General features: G+C 37.2%; 2 protein-coding genes across 4 annotated transcripts in view; one reads left to right on the top strand and one right to left on the bottom strand.

Annotated features, from left to right (window-relative positions):
* LOC109399404 (dmX-like protein 2) overlaps positions 1–17961 on the bottom strand; it is a 55961-nt gene extending 38000 nt beyond the window's left edge. For 2 of the 3 annotated variants that reach the window (XM_062859396.1, XM_062859398.1), the window contains exon 1: positions 17688–17961. In XM_062859396.1, the coding sequence (XP_062715380.1) occupies positions 17688–17774 (87 nt within the window). In that variant the 5' untranslated portion in view covers positions 17775–17961. The remainder of the gene's footprint in view (positions 1–17687) is intronic. The other variant, XM_062859397.1, reaches the window with a different exon arrangement.
* Positions 4104–11920, top strand: LOC134283923 (uncharacterized). The gene is made up of 2 exons (XM_062859399.1): positions 4104–9731; positions 9816–11920. Exon 1 carries the CDS (start codon positions 4219–4221, stop codon positions 5467–5469), a length of 1251 nt encoding a protein of 416 aa, XP_062715383.1. The 5' UTR covers positions 4104–4218; the 3' UTR covers positions 5470–9731; positions 9816–11920.
* Positions 17962–18648: the final 687 nt, after the last annotated feature.

Genomic DNA, 18648 nt, shown 5'->3' with positions numbered 1-18648 from the left:
ACATGGTAAAGTCAATCGTTTCGCAATGTTTATTATAAGCAACCATCATGCGATTTAGAGGCCCAAATTTGGCGTAGTTTGTTCGGTGGTGGTTACTTGCACAAATATTACGTTTTGATAAGATTTCAGGCGAGTCTATACGATGCGAAACGATATCGTTTACGAATGAAATCATTGCGATTTCACGCCGCTCTTGCAGAGTTTGTATGTCAATAAGCATGCAGCGTGCTTTGAAAGACGGAAGTGGAAATGATGTCCAGCCTAATTTACGAAGAGTTTTTGTACTGATTCTAATCTTTCTTCGTGCGTGGTTGAAAAAGGAGACCATACAGTGCTGCAGTATTCTAAAATAGATCTAACATAGGCAATATAAAGTGTTTTATTTGTATATGGGCCATGAAAGTTATAGCAGAAGCGCCTCATGAACCCTAGCATATTATTAGCCCTGTGAATGATTGTGTTGTAGTGGTCAACGAATGTAAGTTTAGAGTCTAAGATTACTCCTAAATCCCTAACCCTTTCACATTTTTCCACATTCTTATTTCCTAATGCAATTGAGACATTCGGTGTTGTTCTTTTTCTGCTAAATGATATTAGATTGCATTTTTTAACATTCAGTTCTAATAGGCTTTTGTTGCACCATGTGTAGAATATGTCTATTTCATTGCGGAATACATTGATGTCTTCATCATTTCTTATTTCCAAAAAGAGCTTCATGTCGTCGGCATAAATTAACACTTTTAATTTCTTGAGAATGAAAGAAATGTCGTTTACATAAATGATAAAAATAAGAGGTCCCAAATGAGAACCTTGTGGTACACCGGAAGTGACATGAATTGGTTTTGATTTGTATCCATCAAATTTAATTATTTGTTGGCGGTCAGTCAGATATGGTTCAAGCCATTTCAGGTGACCTAGTTCAATTCCAATTTTTTGCAATTTGAAAAGCAGCATTGGTATGTCGATGCGAAAAAATGCCTTACTAAAGTCCGTATAAAGAGCTTCCACGTGGTTTCCATTATCCATTGCATTCAATATATAGTCAACAAATTGAAGCAAGTTTGTTGAAGTTGATCGGCCTTTAAAAAAGCCGTGCTGCATGTTAGTTATTCTGTTTTTGCTTTGTAGAAATAACTTTTTGTTGACAATTGCCTCAAATAGTTTTGGAATGCAAGAGATCATGGCTATTCCGCGATAATTACGTACGTCTGATTTACGACCAGATTTAAAAATAGGCACTAAAAAGAGCCTTTCCATACTTTTGGGAAGTTTGCAGTATCGAGTGATATGTTAAAATGCCAAAATAAAGGAGCAGTGAGCTCCTTAGCTAAATTTTTCAGAAATATTGGAGGAATTTGGTCAGGACTATGTCCCTTAGAGGCGTCTAAGTTCAAAAGTGCTTCAAAAATTTCATTTGGTTGTATTTGATTCACGCCAACATTCCTAATAAAATCAGAGTAGAAAGAAAAGTTATCGCGGTCAAGATCTTCTTCCGAAAAAGTCGTATAGATTTTCTGGAAAAAATCTGCAAATAGATTGCATTTTTTTTTCGGGTTGTCCCCAACTTTTTTGTCAAGATGCATTACGGATGGAAAATTGTCAGATTTTAATTTGGTTTTTACGTAATTAAAGAAGTTCTTTGGGCAGTTCTTTATTTCAGGTTCAGTTTTTGTATTATATTCTTCAAATGCATTATTAATTTCAAAATTTAATTGGTCGCATATGTTCAAATATTTAGCTAAATTTTCATTAGTTTTATATTTTTTGTTAATTTTATGCGGTTTTTGTTTGCGATTTTTCAGATTTTTGATTTGTTGATTATACCAGATTGGATATTTTGAATTTATATGACGACGTTTCCTTTTTATTGGAGTTTCTTGCCCAATAATTTCATTTAAAATTTTGTTGAATTCTTCTACGGCAGATTCGACATTTCCTCCATTCCTAAGAATAGCTTGCCAATCTACACTACTTAATTTACATTTAATGTTTTCGTACTTCGCTAATTTGTATGCAAACACTTCCTCATATTCGCAGTCGTTGGGGATTTTGTGCTCATGTATGAACAAAGAATATTCGATTGCTGTGTGGAAAGCTTCATTTTTCCATGATGGAGACAATGATTCGCTAACACAGAAGTCGTCGAAGATATTCGTTAATAAAAAGTCAAGGTAGCAATTTTGGCGATTTTTTATGTGATTAATTTGGTTTAGACCTAAATTTGCAGTTTTGTCAAAAATAAATTGCAAGGTTTCATTCTCTCCAACGACTGGGACTAAATTACCAGAAATGCCAGACACCTTCTAGAATCTTGTGTGAAATTAAAAAAAAAAATAGCTTACATATTCTGGAATATTGTATCTTTTGTTAACTGCCAAAAGATCTTGAATCGATCAACAAATGGATAAGAAAATCAGCGAGATACACTTTGCCTAATATCTCTTAATCAGTCGAATAAATTAGCTCCGAAGTACTTGGTATTCATGGTTATGGTTTAAAAAGGACAACAATAATATATCTACTATGATAATCAGTATGGGAGTTAGCTAGTTATTTTGGCTGTCCAGTTCTTGCATTTCTCCCACAACACATAAATTCAAAGCTTTCATTTAACATATTGTTAGTTTTCATAGAATTCCTGTTTATTTGTAATTTGTTATTTATAATTTTATTGAAAACAATAACCTGCTAGTATACACTTTATATGAGGTTAGCATTATTGATTGAACAATAATTTCCCATAGACTGGTCAAAAGCTCATGCAATCAGAGCGTTCTACTAGGAAGTTGTAGCTTTCATTTGCTGCCAAGAGAACTCAAATCGGTTGACAGACGGCTGAGATATTCATCAATATGCTAAATGTCAAAAATCTCTCAAAAAACTAACCTATATTACTTCAAAGTACTCTTCGAAAGATATCTCGGTAACCCAATGTCCGATCGTAATAAAATTCAATAGGGTTCTACTAGCTTGTTGTAGCTTTCATTTGCAACTAAGAGAATCCAAATCGGATATCAGACGGCTGAGAAACGTGCGTGACTTTTTTTTTGTAACATACGCGCACACACACACATACATACACACAGACATTTGCTCAGTTCGTCGAGCTGAGTTGATTGGTATATGAGACTCGGCCCTGCGGGCCTCGGATCGAAAGTCGGTTTTTCGAGCGGTATTTATACCCTTCTTATGGGTGTAAGAAGGGTAAAAATACAAATTATGTCGCACAATATCTGGCAACACTGCTACCTACGTCCAAAGTGCGATTTTCATCGGCTCCCAAATTTTTAAAAATCATTTTGATAGTGCTTTTTTTTTATTTGTGAGTGATACGTGCACGGTATATTTCGAGTGCTGCGAATCTTATTTTGTATGTAAGTAGGCTGTTAATTGCTAAATTGTTAGTGAAATAAGTGGTTTTATCTCCCAGCTAAATTCTATAGCAAGGGAGAAAACAAAACAAGTGCATCGTGTGTGTCAATCAATGGACTTCATGCAACTTGCATGCAAGTTCTTGCCTCCCTCATCCCTTGTGAGGTGATTTGTTTTTTTGGGAAGAAATATATAATTACTTCTCGTGTTTTGCCTCCTTGGCTTGGATACTAAGCAAGCATTGAAATAGTGCGGCTATAATACGGCAATAGTAGCAAACAGTTGGTTAGTGAGGTGCATTAAATACTGCAGTTGATATAATCCGCCATCTGACTTCGGTCACTTTAACTGTATTGATAGTGAGAAAAATCTTCGGGCTAGTGAGATCAACACACTCATACCATCTATGGCGTGTGGCTCTCGCATATAGCCAAAAATGAATGCGTTGGGGAGAGCGGGGAAAAAAGCTCCCTTCACGTAAAAGGGGGGAAAGACTAAAATAAGAAACATAGACACTATTAATGACTTCACCATCACCAATTTCACAGTTAAATTATTTTTTTTTTGCTTAATCAAATAATAATCAAATATTTTGTTACCTAGACTGTTTACTATTATTATTTTCTTTTTATTATTAATTTATTTTTGTTTTACTATTGTCTACATTTATATATATTTTTTTTAACATTAATTACTATTATATTTTGCCTATTTTTCTGCTTTTCTTTCCATTTTTTTCCTCTATCCTAGTTATTTTGCTTTAGTTTTTGTTGTATTGCTTACTCGATCTTAAAACTAGAATTGCTACTCTCTATATTTTAACAGCAGCAGATAAATAAAGTCACCATGAGTGGATCAAAGATGGAAATAGACAGAGAAAGGGAAGGAGAAGATTTCCAACTTGGAAGCAAATCCGTCGACGATGTACTTTCCTGTTCTTCCTCCATCCTAAACACGGATAATGATGGTGTCGAAGGTAATGATGGTTACGATGACGACGACGACTACGAAGATGGCATCAATGTAACATTATTGTCAACTCCGCCACCGGCAATAGTTCCCGTGAAATCGGATGGGCAGACCAAATCCCAGTTTGCCGATAATAAGGGAACAATTGGAAAGAAACTAAGTGGAGCAGGTCAAAAGCGCTTCAAAAAACTGATTGATAGTGGGTATAGCCGAGAAGAAGCTCATCAAATGGCTCAAATACCACTCAATCAACTAGATTTGTCAAAACGACAGAGAAATTCAGACTTGAATGGGTCAAATACAAGCGGCAATCCAACACCCGCCAAAATAGCACGTAATGACTGGGGTGCTCGTAGACCTCCAGGCAGCTCAGTGCAACATCGTATCGATGAAGCACAATCTAGACACTCAGGATCTCATAGAACTGAGGGTATGATTAACCACTCCTACAGAGATGTAGTCAACTCTGTAAAAGTAGGAATTCTTCCAAAAGAATATCCGAATGTGGAGCTCACGAAAGAACAGATGGCAGCTACAAGTAAGGCCATATTGGCGAAAGTTGCAGGACAGCGAAAAGAGGCCCTGAAACCAAAATTCGGTTTGTGTGCGTTCAAACCTGGATACCTAGTCATTGTATGCAAAAACCAGGAAACAGCAAACTGGCTTAAAACTACAATCACTTCGATAACACCCTGGCAAGGGGCAGAATTACTGGCGGTTGATGAAAGCGAAATCCCGCAACCTGAAATCTTGATCGGCTTTTTCCCATGGAGTGCAGAAGACAGTAATGGAGAGATTCTGGCGCTCTTGGAAAGCCAAAATGATGGGCTTACTGTTGATTTGTGGAGAATACTGCAGCGCAATGTCGTAAGTCAAAGACACGTCGAGCTCGTTTTCACTGTCGACGGAGCTTCGCTGAGCTCTATCAAAAAAAGTGAATACAATCTCGACTTCAAATTTGGGATTGCTTATCTTAGGAAGAAATTCCAAAAGAAGTACCAAAACGATGGCAGTGAAAGACCAGGGAGTAGGGATTGTAGAAAACACACTTTGCTATTCGGTTTACTAAATAACAATGTCTTTATTGTAGCCTTCTCCTGTCAGTCCTACTGGCACAGCCTCCTATAACTGATGATGTTTCGCTATACTACATCTCTCCCTTTTTCCAATAAATATAGAATATAAAATCAAAGTTCAACAGACAACAGTAATGTGAATGATGCGCTTAAGTATTTGACACCTAACATGCCTTAAGATGTCCTCCTACTATTTTATATTCCATGCACTTAATCGAGTATACGTGTCTTGACTTCAATACTGGTGAATATTGGACTACATCACGGAAACTACTTTGGTCGTCCATTGATAAGCAGCGTCATCCGTCGTCTATGTCATATTCTCTTCCCTCTTTCCACAAATGGAAAGTCTTACCTTACGCTTGCAGTTTCTGTGACCAATGTTAACATCTGGGTTACAATACAATTCCTAAATAGAATTTAAAATAAAATAGTTATAATTTAGTTTGTTTTTTTTTTCGTGCATATCTTCGACACTTAAGAGGATGAAGTAAAATTTCTAAGACTTTCTGTATCTCGCGTTTTGGATTGCCAAATGCACTGAGATGAATCTCCTACATTTGGTCTTTTTTTTAATGTTTTAAATTGAAACCTTGACTTTTCCTTGCACTTCCCTTTACCATAGATGGACTGAGGCTTCACCTCCTACATCTCATGGTAGACTGGATTGGCAGATGGTCTACATTTTACAGGTTGAAACCTTGTTTTTTTTTCATATGACTTAGTAATAAAATTGTAACATCAAAAACGCAATTTTAATTTTTCATACGTGTTTCTCAAGAAACGGACTGGATGATTCGTTTTATTCCTTCGATTCTTTCTTTAATCGGGCCGAATTTCAACGATCTCCCTACGCTCTTTTGACAGAAATGGACCAGGAACAGATTTCCTCTTCATTTCATACGGAGATGTAGACCGGAATCAGTGTCCCCTTTACTCTCTTCTATTTACCCAGGAGCGGACCGGACGATCTGTTTTATTCCTTCACTCCATTGGAATGGACCGAATTTCAACAATCTCCCTTCGTTCCTGTTACAGAAACGGACTGAGATTTTCAAACCTCCTTCGTTTCATACGGAGATGTAGACCGGAATCAATGTTCCCTTTACTCTCTACTGATCGACCAGGAGCGGACTGGACAATTTGTGTTATTCCTACATTTCATTTCAGAAATGGACTGAATTTCCACAATTTCCCTACGTTCCTTTATCAGAAACGGACTAGGATGATCATATCCTCTTCGTTCCTTATGGAGAAGTAGACCGGAATCACTCAGAGTATTCCCTTTACTCTCTGCTGACAAAACTAGAGTAGCTCATAACAGTAATGCTCCTTCATTTCATTTAGAAATGGACCGAACTGTACACATAGACTCAAACGGATTACGATTCTTTAATCCTCTTTGCTCTTTGAATCACTTTTAATACTATTCACTTATAACCTTCAGCAATCCAATCCATTCGATTTATTCAAGGAATCGACAGAACAACAACCTCCGTATATATTTTTTTTAAATATTTTTTTCCAATCTTCTGATGTATTAGGAAGAATTATTAGCACCACCGTATGTTGATAGTTGAATTGAATGTCGAACAAAACATTTGACCAAACTTTCAAACGTTAATATTTATGTAAGTATCAGACAAAATTTTTGTACAGACACATCTGGTAAAAACCAATGACAAGTTACAGTTCCCCCTGGGAAAAAAATACAGTATCTCCTTGTCGAAACGTCGGGTGAGTAATATAACTCGTTTTTGAAGCCTAAGACTGCGTAGCCGTTAACCAATAGAGTCAACCTTACAGCCGATTTCCAACAGCAGCAAATATTCCCTTAATATAAGTTTTCTATGCGAACACGTGTTTCAGTTTTTCTGTATGTTTCTGTCATTTTTTTTTCTTCAACAGCTTTGTTAAGTTATATCCACATTTATTGTTTTAGAAAATCAATCCCTCCCAAGTGACCCTTCAATCCAATTACCTTAGGTTTCAAATAATGGTCTATCAATCACCATTCTGCATTTTAAATTGCACCATTATTATGCTGTCTTCATTATTTTTAAGTACTATGAAATTCACCATAACTGCACGATTTATTGAAGTCAATCCATTTTTTCCGTTGCCACAAAGTGTCATTCAAATTTCCATTTTATGGGAAGGTTTGAGTAAAAAGGCATATAAAATTTGCATTGTACATTCCCACTTCTAGTGGAGAATAAAAACATAATCGTAAAAATATAACTACTAAAATATGCAGCTAATGCTTAACTAACAAACCAATGTGTACTTAACCGTTATGTGTCCGACAAACTTTCTGCTTTTTTTTACACCGTGCTTTTTAAATGAGCGCTGGGTACCCGGGCACACTGTCGGCCACATAAGGGTTAATTCAAGTATACAAGAACAATTTAGCATAGCACCGCTCATAACAATGTATAGCCCTAAAGCAAACATTCAACTATGCTATTTTTGTGATAAGCCCAAAATGTCCAATTTACGTGCTCAAACATAAGTCATAAATTGCTGGTTTTTCTAATATTTGATTGAAGTCATTTGTGTTGTAGGTGCATTCATTTTGTATAAATGAAATCAAGGAATCTGTACATTCGTACTTATTTTAAATACAATGATTACACATTGCGCCCTTGATTGATAACAAATCACATTTTAAAAATAGACTGGTATAAGTCTGTTAAGTTTATATTAATTAGAACACCTTCACAATTTGTAAATTAATTAGAAAGCATCACCTTTTAGGTTCACTTTTTTTCCTTTCTATTTTTTCAATGTTTTTTTTTTTATTTTTTTTTTAATAGTATGCCACACAAATATTTTTTTTAATAGTACATTGTAATTTAAATTTTAATGTGAAGGAAGTTGGGATAAACGTTTCATAACTAATATGTACAGCTATTAAATGTTCCACAATTTACGCAACACAACACAACGTAACATCATCGAGTTATGTACGTGGGAATTAAATTGTCCGTTCCATCAAATGTTGTTCACTGTGAACATAATCAAGCTTTAGTTCGTGATATACCACTAAAAATTGATTTAGATTGAGATTTCTAGCAAGTAGGCTATGATGTCGGGAACCATTATTACTGAAACTGTCAAAAGGTAAATATTGAGAAAACTCACAAGTTACACTGATAATGCAACTTCAATGCATAAAGCTCAGCGCTAACGAGACCTGAATCTCGTTATTAGTGCTTATTTTCATATCATTCAGTAGATTTGTTTTTCGGAGCTCAGTGTAATTACCACGAAAATCAACAATTTCACCGCCAAGTCCATAAGCATCTCTGTACATATCCTACTGCAATCAATAAAACACATCATCGCACATCAACATATCTTACCTTATCATCTACTACAACCAAGGCAATACACTACGCTTGCAAACCCACAGTAGTAAATCCTACCCTTGATCCTACCTGAATCCAAACGTGCTGCTTATAGGGTTCAACTCTTGACACCATCTCGCTCTCATGTCAAACCTTTTTTTTAAGCATCCGCGTTGCTCTTTTCACAAGCTTGGAAGGCCCTTCATGCGGCTTCACTCCAGCTCCTCATCGACTTCTACTTTCTGTTCCACCCGAGTTCCGATAAAGACATCCGATTGATGCTGCTTGTCTGATGTCTGGTACGTTCCAGTAGGTTCCGGTAATCCTTCTTCCATCCACGATCGGACTTCCTCCTGCGCGTGTTTCGATTAATCTCGTCGCCAATGTAGAAAACACACTTTGCTATTCGGTTTACTAAATAACAATGTCTTTATTGTAGCCTTCTCCTGTCAGTCCTACTGGCACAGCCTCCTATAACTGATGATGTTTCGCTATACTACAGGGATGACAATGATTCTCGACAGACCCACGTAGGCACTGGCGATAACAAGATGGTCGTAGACCAGATTGAGGAAATCCCAGGACCAAGTGGAGTCGGGGAAGCAAAAACAAACCGTAAAGCTACTGGTCACACTGCAAATACTGTCGGCGCTAAAAAAAGTGAAAAGAAACCGACAAACAAAGGATTTAACCCAGAATACCGAGAACTGAAGATTCCAGATGGGAAAAATCTAAATAAGGGGTGTCGCACAACCAAGCAAGGGGATGAAGTAAATCCCCGCTCAAGCGGCGAACAACGACATCTTCAACAGCAAAAAAATTAAGTTCATTCAAGTGAATCTTCACCATGCGAAGGGAGCAACTGCTGTACTTTGCAGAAGATTTACGAAGAGCAAACTGGATATCGCATTAATCCAGGAGCCATGGACAACTAACAGTAGGATAGCAGGAATTCCTACATCTTGTAAGTTAATCTACAACTCTGGGCAGCTTGCTCCCAGAGCTGCAATTTTAATAAATGGAAATGTCAATATTGTCCCAATTACAGAATTTATAAAAAGAGACATCGTCGCAGTAATGGTGGAGGTGCCAACAACCAATGGCAAAACGGAAATCTACGTTGCATCAGCATACTTTCCGGGAGACATAGGAGAAGTTCCTCCACCGGAAGTGGTAGAGTTTGTTGCATACTGCAACAAACAAAATAAAGCGTTTATAATTGGCTGCGATGCAAATGCCCATCACACGGTATGGGCAAGCACGGGCATCAATAGCAGAGGTGAGTACCTTTTAGATTATATCTATAACAATGAAATAGACATATGTAATAGGGGAGAAGCACCAACATTTATAAATGCAATAAGGCAGGAAGTACTTGATTTAACATTGTGTAGTCCGAAAATCTCGGAAAAATAAAAAAATGGCATGTATCTGATGAAGCATCATTATCGGATCATATGCAAATCTTATTCGAGTATGAGGCTGGTCAACAACTCACACAAACTATAAGAGATCCCAGAAAAACAAACTGGGAGCTTTACAATTCAGAGCTGAGAGCTGGAGTAAACACATTACAAACATCCTCAAAATCATGCACAGAACTTGAAGAAAGTTCAAAACAAATATCAAATTTGATTTTGAATGCATTTAATAAAAGTTGCACTGCTAAAGAACGCTCAACAAACAGAGATGTTCCATGGTGGAATAACCGATTAGCCAAACTTCGAAAGAAAACCCGGAAAATGTTTAACTGGGCTAAACGAACTCAACAGTGGGGCCCATATAAGGAATCCCTTACAAATTATAATAAAGAAATAAGAAGATCAAAAAGGATTAACTGGAGGCATACATGTGAAAGCATTGAAACTACTCCAGAAACCGCCAGGGTGCAAAAAATCCTTGCAAAGGATCATTCTAACGGGTTGGGAACACTGAAAAAAGAAAATGGGACTTTTACAAATTCTGCAAATGAAACGTTAGAGTTGATGATGAAAACACATTTTCCCTGTTCAGTAATCAATTCAACTGAAGACCAAAGTTCAGCTGTAACAGAAACTGGCGTTATTGAAACCAGGACGTATGATCATGAAATAATGAGCGGAACGACTGGATCAAATAGAGACAGGATCGATAGTTGCACTTTGGCCAAACAAATATTTACTGAAAAGAAAGTTGAATGGGCGATTGACTCCTTTGCACCCTTCAAATCACCTGGTAGGGATGGAATTCTTCCTGTACTACTGCAGAAGGGAAAGGCGATTTTAACACCTATTTTAACTAAACTTTTCCAAGCCAGCTTATCTTTAAGTTACATTCCAGTAGGGTGGCGACAAGTACGGGTGATTTTTATCCCCAAGGCCAATAAAAAGGATAAAACACTGCCAAAATCCTTTAGGCCAATAAGCTTATCGTCTGTACTACTAAAAACTATGGAAAAAATAATTGATGAGCACATAAAATCATCATATCTTATTGAAAATCCTCTCAGCAAACACCAGTTTGCCTACCAAGAGGGTAAATCATCAGTAACAGCATTACATAAGCTTGTTACAAAACTTGAAAAATCTCTTAATGCCAAAGAAATTGCTCTTTCTGCTTTTCTTGACATTGAGGGAGCTTTTGATAATTCATCTCATAATTCAATAGCAACGGCCATGATGAAACGAGGTTTCAATAAATGTGTTGTTGATTGGATTAATGAAATGTTAGCCAAAAGGGAGATATCAGCAAACCTTGGAAGCTCCTCTATATCTGTTAGAGCAGTGAAAGGGTGCCCACAAGGAGGCGTCTTATCACCTCTTCTGTGGTCTTTGATAGTTGATGATCTTCTGAAAAACTTAGAATCACAGGGATTTGAAATAATTGGTTTCGCAGACGATATAGTCATAATAGTTCGTGGGAAATATGACCAAATCATCGCAAACAGAATGCAAACTGCTCTAAATTGTATCTCATCGTGGTGTGATAGGGAAGGATTGAATGTAAATCCTTCAAAAACTACTATTGTACCATTTACAAAGAGGAGAAAATTTTCTATAAATAATTTATACCTGAAAGGCATATCTATAGATCTTTCAAATACAGTCAAGTATCTCGGAGTAGTCCTTGACAGCAAACTGAATTGGAATTCACACCTAGAGCAGATAATCACAAAAGCGACAAATGCTCTTTGGATAAGCAAAAGAACATTTGGTAAGCAGTGGGGATTGAACCCGAAAATGATTTATTGGATCTTTTCGGCAATCGTGAGACCCAGGATCACCTATGCCTCACTGGTCTGGTGGCAGAAAACCACAGAATCCGTCGCTCAGAGAAAACTAGGAAGATTACAAAGACTAGCGACTCTCTCAATAACTGGAGCATTGAGAAGCACTCCTTCATTGGCATTGGATGCTTTATTACACATGCTTCCATTACATCAATTTATACAATTTGAAGCTGAAAAGAGCGCTCTAAGAATCAAAAGATCTACGCACCTCTTGGAAGGTGACCTTAATGGGCATCTTAGTATTCTAAAAACTTTTGGCATAAACTCCATAGTTATGAACAACGAAGACTGGATGGAGAAAAAGTACAATTTTGACCGTATGTTTAAAGTTTATGACCCTGATCGAAGTTCGTGGCGAGTCGGTGGTCCAGAATTTCGACCAGGATCGATTATTTTTTATACAGACGGTTCAAAATTGAACAACAAAGTGGGAGCAGGAGTAACTGGCCCAGGGATAAACCTGTCGATACCCATGGGAAAGTATCCAACTGTATTCCAGGCAGAAATTCAAGCAATTTTAGAATGCTCTAATATATGTTTGCAAAGAAACTATAGGCATTCAAATATATGCATATTGTCTGACAGTCAAGCAGCACTAAATGCTTTGAAGTCAGCGGTATGTACATCAAAACATGTTTGGGAGTGCATTAAATCACTTCAAGATCTGTCCTGTCGTAATCAGGTCAACTTATATTGGGTTCCTGGCCATTGTGGAATTGATGGAAATGAAAGAGCCGATGAATTAGCAAGGCTTGGATCATCTCTTCAGTTCATAGGGCCCGAACCTTTTTGTGGGCTATCTGCCTGTGCTTTGCGAATGGAGTTCAAAATAAGAGAACATTCGAAAATGACGAACAAATGGAAAAACACTTGTATAGCAAGGCAAGCAAGGCGATTTATTATTCCAAATGTTTCTAAGACTTGTAAAATACTCAGGGTTGTTACGAGAAGCTTGGGAAAAAATCCGCGCCAAATCCGCGCGAGCAAAATTTGAATCCGCGCCAAATCCGCGCGATTGTGAAATTAAATTCGCGCCAAATCCGCGAGAGTGTGGAAGTAAAGTTTCATTTTTCTACATTACGTATATATTAAACAGTTCGCCATTCAGAAGAATATTGGAATTCAGAAGAAAATATTGGAAAATAAAAAAAAAAAAATCATGGATCTATCCTTTAACCCGGGAGCGGTCGCGTCGTGTACTGAGTACATGCACCATGAAAAAAGCACGTTTGTGGTACACAACGTACGCGTGGTGCCGCTGAGGGTGGCCGAAGACGCGACTGCTCGAGGGTTAAAAATCCTTGAAAAAACATGAATGAAACTGAAGGAATTTCAGAGGTTTTTATATACAGTACTGCCCATAACCGCATATTTGTAACATTTGCATATTTTACTGGTATTGAGTTAATATCGGGGATCACCATCAAATCACAAGTACTTTCGACTACCTGAATAAAAATTTCAAGTTTGTTCTAGGATTTATGAAAAAAATACCAAGTCATTTTGTCTCATTGACCAATGTAACCGCATAACAGTCACACTGGAAAAAGAAGCTGGCATTAAAGCGTGTCATCAATCATAATCAGGTCCGATTTATTTTTTGACAATTCGTCTAGCACATAAGATGTGCTGTAGACAATTATGGACGATTAATTACGAATTTATGAGAAATTTTTCGAATTCAGGTTCATTTCCATACTTTTAAAAGTTGAAACTTTGGGCTCCATTTTCTCCAATGCCTACTTTTGTCGAATGTTACTCTTATGCGGTTATGGGCAGAGTACCTGATACAAAATTTTTCGATGAATTCTTAAAATAATGAGCATGAATTTGAGTAGGAAATTGTGAGGGTAATTCTTAGAAATTTGAAAAAAATAGTAATGTCTGGAGAATCCCAGTGAGAAATTATAGAAAGAAACTTAAACTTCAGATAAGTATTATCCAGGTAGAATACCTTTGGGCTCGTCTACGAATTATCTACACTGTAGGGGTGGCCTGGTCAAAGTCTAAGGGCCGATTTCTTCACCTCGGCTTATCGGGTAAGCCAGGCTTACCCATATAGTTAAACCTGGTTTAACGCTTAAGCCAGGGTAAAGAAATCGACCCTAAGCTTCAAACTAATTTCGAAAATTTTGTATGGACAAAGTCTATTTATGAGGGTGGTTCTGAAATGGTCAAATATAAGTCTACGTAGTTTATGGACAGCGTCTTGAGAAAACACTGAAGAAATTCCAAGAGGAACACATGGGGAGATGCCTGTACAAACAGAAAATTTTAACCTTCCTCCGCAGTTAAAATACTAAAAAATCCCTACAGCAAAGCAATCATTGGAGGAAACTCTGGGAAAATTCCTGAAAGACGATGTTGCATTTTTTAAGATTTTCTAGCTGATTTGAAATTCCTTCAGTTTCTTTTTCTAGAATTTCTCCAGGTACTTGTCTAGTTATTTATCCATGAATTCCTTCAAAGATTCCTCAAGGTTTTTCTCCAAAGTTTTCACCAATAATTCTCATAGGGATTTATATGCTTTTTTTTAATAAATTTTCTTCATGGTGCCACGACAGTTGTTCTAAAATTATCTAAGGATTTCTACTACAAATAGTGTTATAACTATGCGGTGTACCACTTTAAAAATTCCAACGGTAAATCTGTTGTTACGGGAGCTCTTCTAGTGGCTTCTGATGGATGGATTACTCCAGCTACGGATTTCTGATAAATATTTGTAAAGAAATTCCTAAAATCATTTTTCAAAAGATCAGAAGATCAATCAATCCATGCGCGTATGGAATTTGTGTCTCTGTTCCAATGCCGTGCGCGCTTGTTATACACTACAGCCAGCGTGCACGACTTTAGAACTAAAAATTATTATAGTTTTGTCAGAAACTTCTTTCTTCTTCTTCTTTCGATATTTTAACAGAACTTTTTTTACAGAAAAAAATCAGGCATTACGATATAATAGTTTTATAGGTGAAAGCATTAACCCAAAAAAAGAAAAATGTTCATTCAAAAAGATCTTAAGAACAATATCAGAAAAGATCCTTAGAAGAATTTCGGGGATACACCCTGAAGAAGACCCTTGATGATTACTTGGATTTTGTTATAGAATTTCTAAGAGGAGCTGTTCATAAACCACGTAGACCAAATTTTGACCATCTCAGACCCACCCCCCCCCCCATCCCCCTCGTGGACTTTCGTTCATACAATTTTTTTAACTTTGTATGCAGCGTATACTTTGGCCAGACCCCCCTCCCCCCCAAAAGTCTATGTGGTTTATGAATGGTCCCAGACGTATTGGGAGTAGAGCTCGAAGTTTAGTTTATTCCTCTAAATCTAATAGATAATATGTTATATCGGATGATCATTTATGAAGGTGAGAGAGTGCTAGCATGTTTTAGTTAAATACTTATGTTGTAAAAACTAATTATGCAAAATGCAGTTGATTACTACGTCAATAAACTACATAGATGTAATGTAACTAACCTAGTTTAGTTCAGACTTCAGAGCTTTCTAGATCATTTTCGTATTGAATTATTACTGAAACATACTGCTCAAAGGCTCTAGAATTCATATCAACGGGAATAAAAATTATTTCAAGCAAAAAATGGCTTAACTCTCAGTATTTTCATATACAAGATTCACAGAATAAAATTCGTCGGAGGGATTCGTCTAGAGCTGGTTGATTGATCAAAAGAAGGCAATCTCACACAAAAAACTATGATGCAAATCAGAGTTATATCATGTACAAAATATGCATGACGGAACAGCAAAACCAATTCCGCGCCAAATCCGCGCGAGGACCGAATTCCAGGGGCAAATCCGCGCCAAATCCGCGAAAATCGCGAAATCCGCGAAATTCGCGGAATCCGCGCTGTTGTAACAACCCTGAACTGGATCTTTCCAAAAAAGATCTAAGCGTATATACTGGGCTTATAACAGGTCATTGTCCGAGCCGATATCACTTGAAGCTTATGGGAAAACTTCAAGATGATATGTGTCGCTTTTGCGGCACAGATAAAGAAGACTCGGAACATCTATTGTGCCACTGTCCGGCACTCTTTACAACAAGACGTAAGTTCTTCGTCAAGGGGCTGTTAGAACCCTCTGACATTTGGAGAACAACACCCAGTACGGTAGTGCAGTTCATTCGAAATGTCGAACCGTGCTGGGTTAATGCTATTAATCAAACGATGGCGATCACTCACAATAGTGGTACGTCATCTTGATATACATAGCTATAATAAAACTTATCAGGGGCATATGTCACAATAGATCAAAAAACTGGTCGCAGTGATGGAAATACCCGACACGGATTAAAAAAAAAAAATGTCGCACAAACAAGTTGTCCATTTTGCAAATTGAACAATTTATTGACATTTACTACAATTTTGCTGAAAACATGAACTCGCTTATTTACTTATGAACAAAAAAAAATTATATCACTTCTTTGTGGCTTAATCCACTACCGATACTTGCGAAAGTAGGGTTTCTATGTAGCAAACAGCTTTTTTAACGACTCACTCAAAGTGCAAATACCAATTGGCAATGCCAATCCGTGTGTCAATTATGATTTTCAGGTGAGGTCTGACCTGAGCTGTGGATTTTTTTCCCATTTTCACTCTGGTTGTAATCAATAATTTACCCATCTGCACATATACAGTGTTGAGTTATTTAAAAATCATAACTATTTCAAGATGAATTTTCAAGTTAAGTTCAAGTGATTAAGTTCACGACATAGGAAACCTAGCATTGACAACAGGGACTTTCTAGTGGCTGGACGAAAAAATAGTTATTATAATTTATTAAAGAGGTTTTGGGCGAAAATAGTGAACAAGCCACTGAAATAGTTACATTCGACCATAACACATGAAAGGAAATATGTTTAATTAATACATACCTATAGATTTTTGCTCTGTGAAGTCCACACAGAAATTATGAATGAGTCATAAAAGAAATTCATTCAATCAAAATATCTTCCTGTTTGTACAGATATTACCAAAAGGCGTAAATTAAAAAGACACACAACCAAAAGGCGTTCCAATTGTTCAGCTTGCAGCTAGTGGGGTGAAGGAGCCTTCCTATCGATATCTAAACATCACGTTTGTGTGTTGAGCACAGAGAATGTCTTTACACAGTGCTCCTAGAGCTTCATTGATTTCGCCCCTGCCCCTGTGTTGGTGGTTTGTGTGTATTCAATGAAGGGCGAAAATTTTTTATCAGTCAAGTGACTACCGAAAGTGATTCTTTTCTTGGAAGACAGACCCAACAACAATGATTTGGGCCTCATTTCAGACCAATAATTTTGCGGATGCTGGAGCTTTGGGTCGAAACCGATTATGTTTGTAAGATCTTCAGAATCTTCCGACAAAATTGATATAATTTTTTCCCACCTTGGATCAATGCTGACGAGTTTGAAACTGGGTTGAAGATAAGGCAAATTACGTATTCTCGTCGCACTCAATTTGGCCATGATGAATTTACGTCCTCTGCAGCGCACTTTTCTCCAACTGCAGCGAGCACAATTTGACACACTTTTAGCACTGATAAATTAGGCAAACTTTTCATATCAGGTGTACGTTCTTCATCATTATCGTCATCGTCGCACATAAAACAGAGAGGAAAAGCCAGACAACTCAACATCTTCATCATCATTACAGTGAATGGGACTCCTTCGACGGATCCGACTGCAAAACAACGATCGCCAGCATTGCAGGCTCCGCTCAGTATCTGGTGGCAATTCATGATTCTCCGGCGCAAATTTCACGTTCCGCGTGTACCGTAGCTTTCGAGGCGACAAATCCACGCTAGTGGACCATTTTTCACGCACAAATTAGCACTATTTTCACCAATTTTTCACACACTCGCGAGAAGAACGAACCGAATAATCTTTTTTCGATTGTAATCTTTTTCACCTTTCACACGAACGAAAATGTCAACAGTGACAGGTCGAAGTGGCCACATCAGGGCCATACTGAGGGGGCCAAGAAAAAACAAAATCATATGGAATGAGTGCGTTTAGTAGTGTATGGTATGTGGGGGCAAGATGGGTCAGGGGGCAAGATGGGTCAGTACCGTTTTCAAACGTACTATACATTTTTTGAATCTTTCAATAATTTTCCCAGATGAACGAAGTGGATACACAAAAAAGTGATATATTGTTTTGGAAATTCTTTACGTTCCTTGCACAGAAAAAAATAAAATATTTTTTCGTTATACTCCTTATGCTATACATTCCATATAACTACGTGTATTGTGTAGACGGGGCAAGATGGGTCACCCTAATTTTTCGGTATGTTTGCATAGTTTTTGAAAATGTTTTATTCTTCACTGAAAGGCTATTCTGTGACCTACATTATCAAAGCAATTAGAACACTGAGAGTTTGTGAAACTATTTTTGAAATTTTCCTACAAAAAATATAGGTTTTCAAAGTCCGTTCATGGCTACCTGAACAAAAATCTTCTAGTTCTGAGAATAATCTACCGATATGTTTCAACACTTTTTTCATGTAATCTTTACGTCTGTGAAGCTTAGATGTATAGAGAAAAAATAGAAGATATAGTATTTTTTGTTGGAGAAAAATCGAGTTTTCTGATAGCTGACCCATCTTGCCCCCGT

The sequence above is a fragment of the Aedes albopictus genome, chromosome 3 (genome assembly GCF_035046485.1).
Source record: "Aedes albopictus strain Foshan chromosome 3, AalbF5, whole genome shotgun sequence".
NCBI lineage: Eukaryota > Metazoa > Arthropoda > Insecta > Diptera > Culicidae > Aedes > Aedes albopictus.
This window is presented reverse-complemented; position numbering and strand designations above follow the sequence as displayed.

Excerpts from the sequence above, each read along its gene's own strand:
- LOC134283923 (XM_062859399.1), top strand. The coding sequence starts at position 4,219 with ATGAGTGGATCAAAGATGGAAATAGACAGAGAAAGGGAAGGAGAAGAT.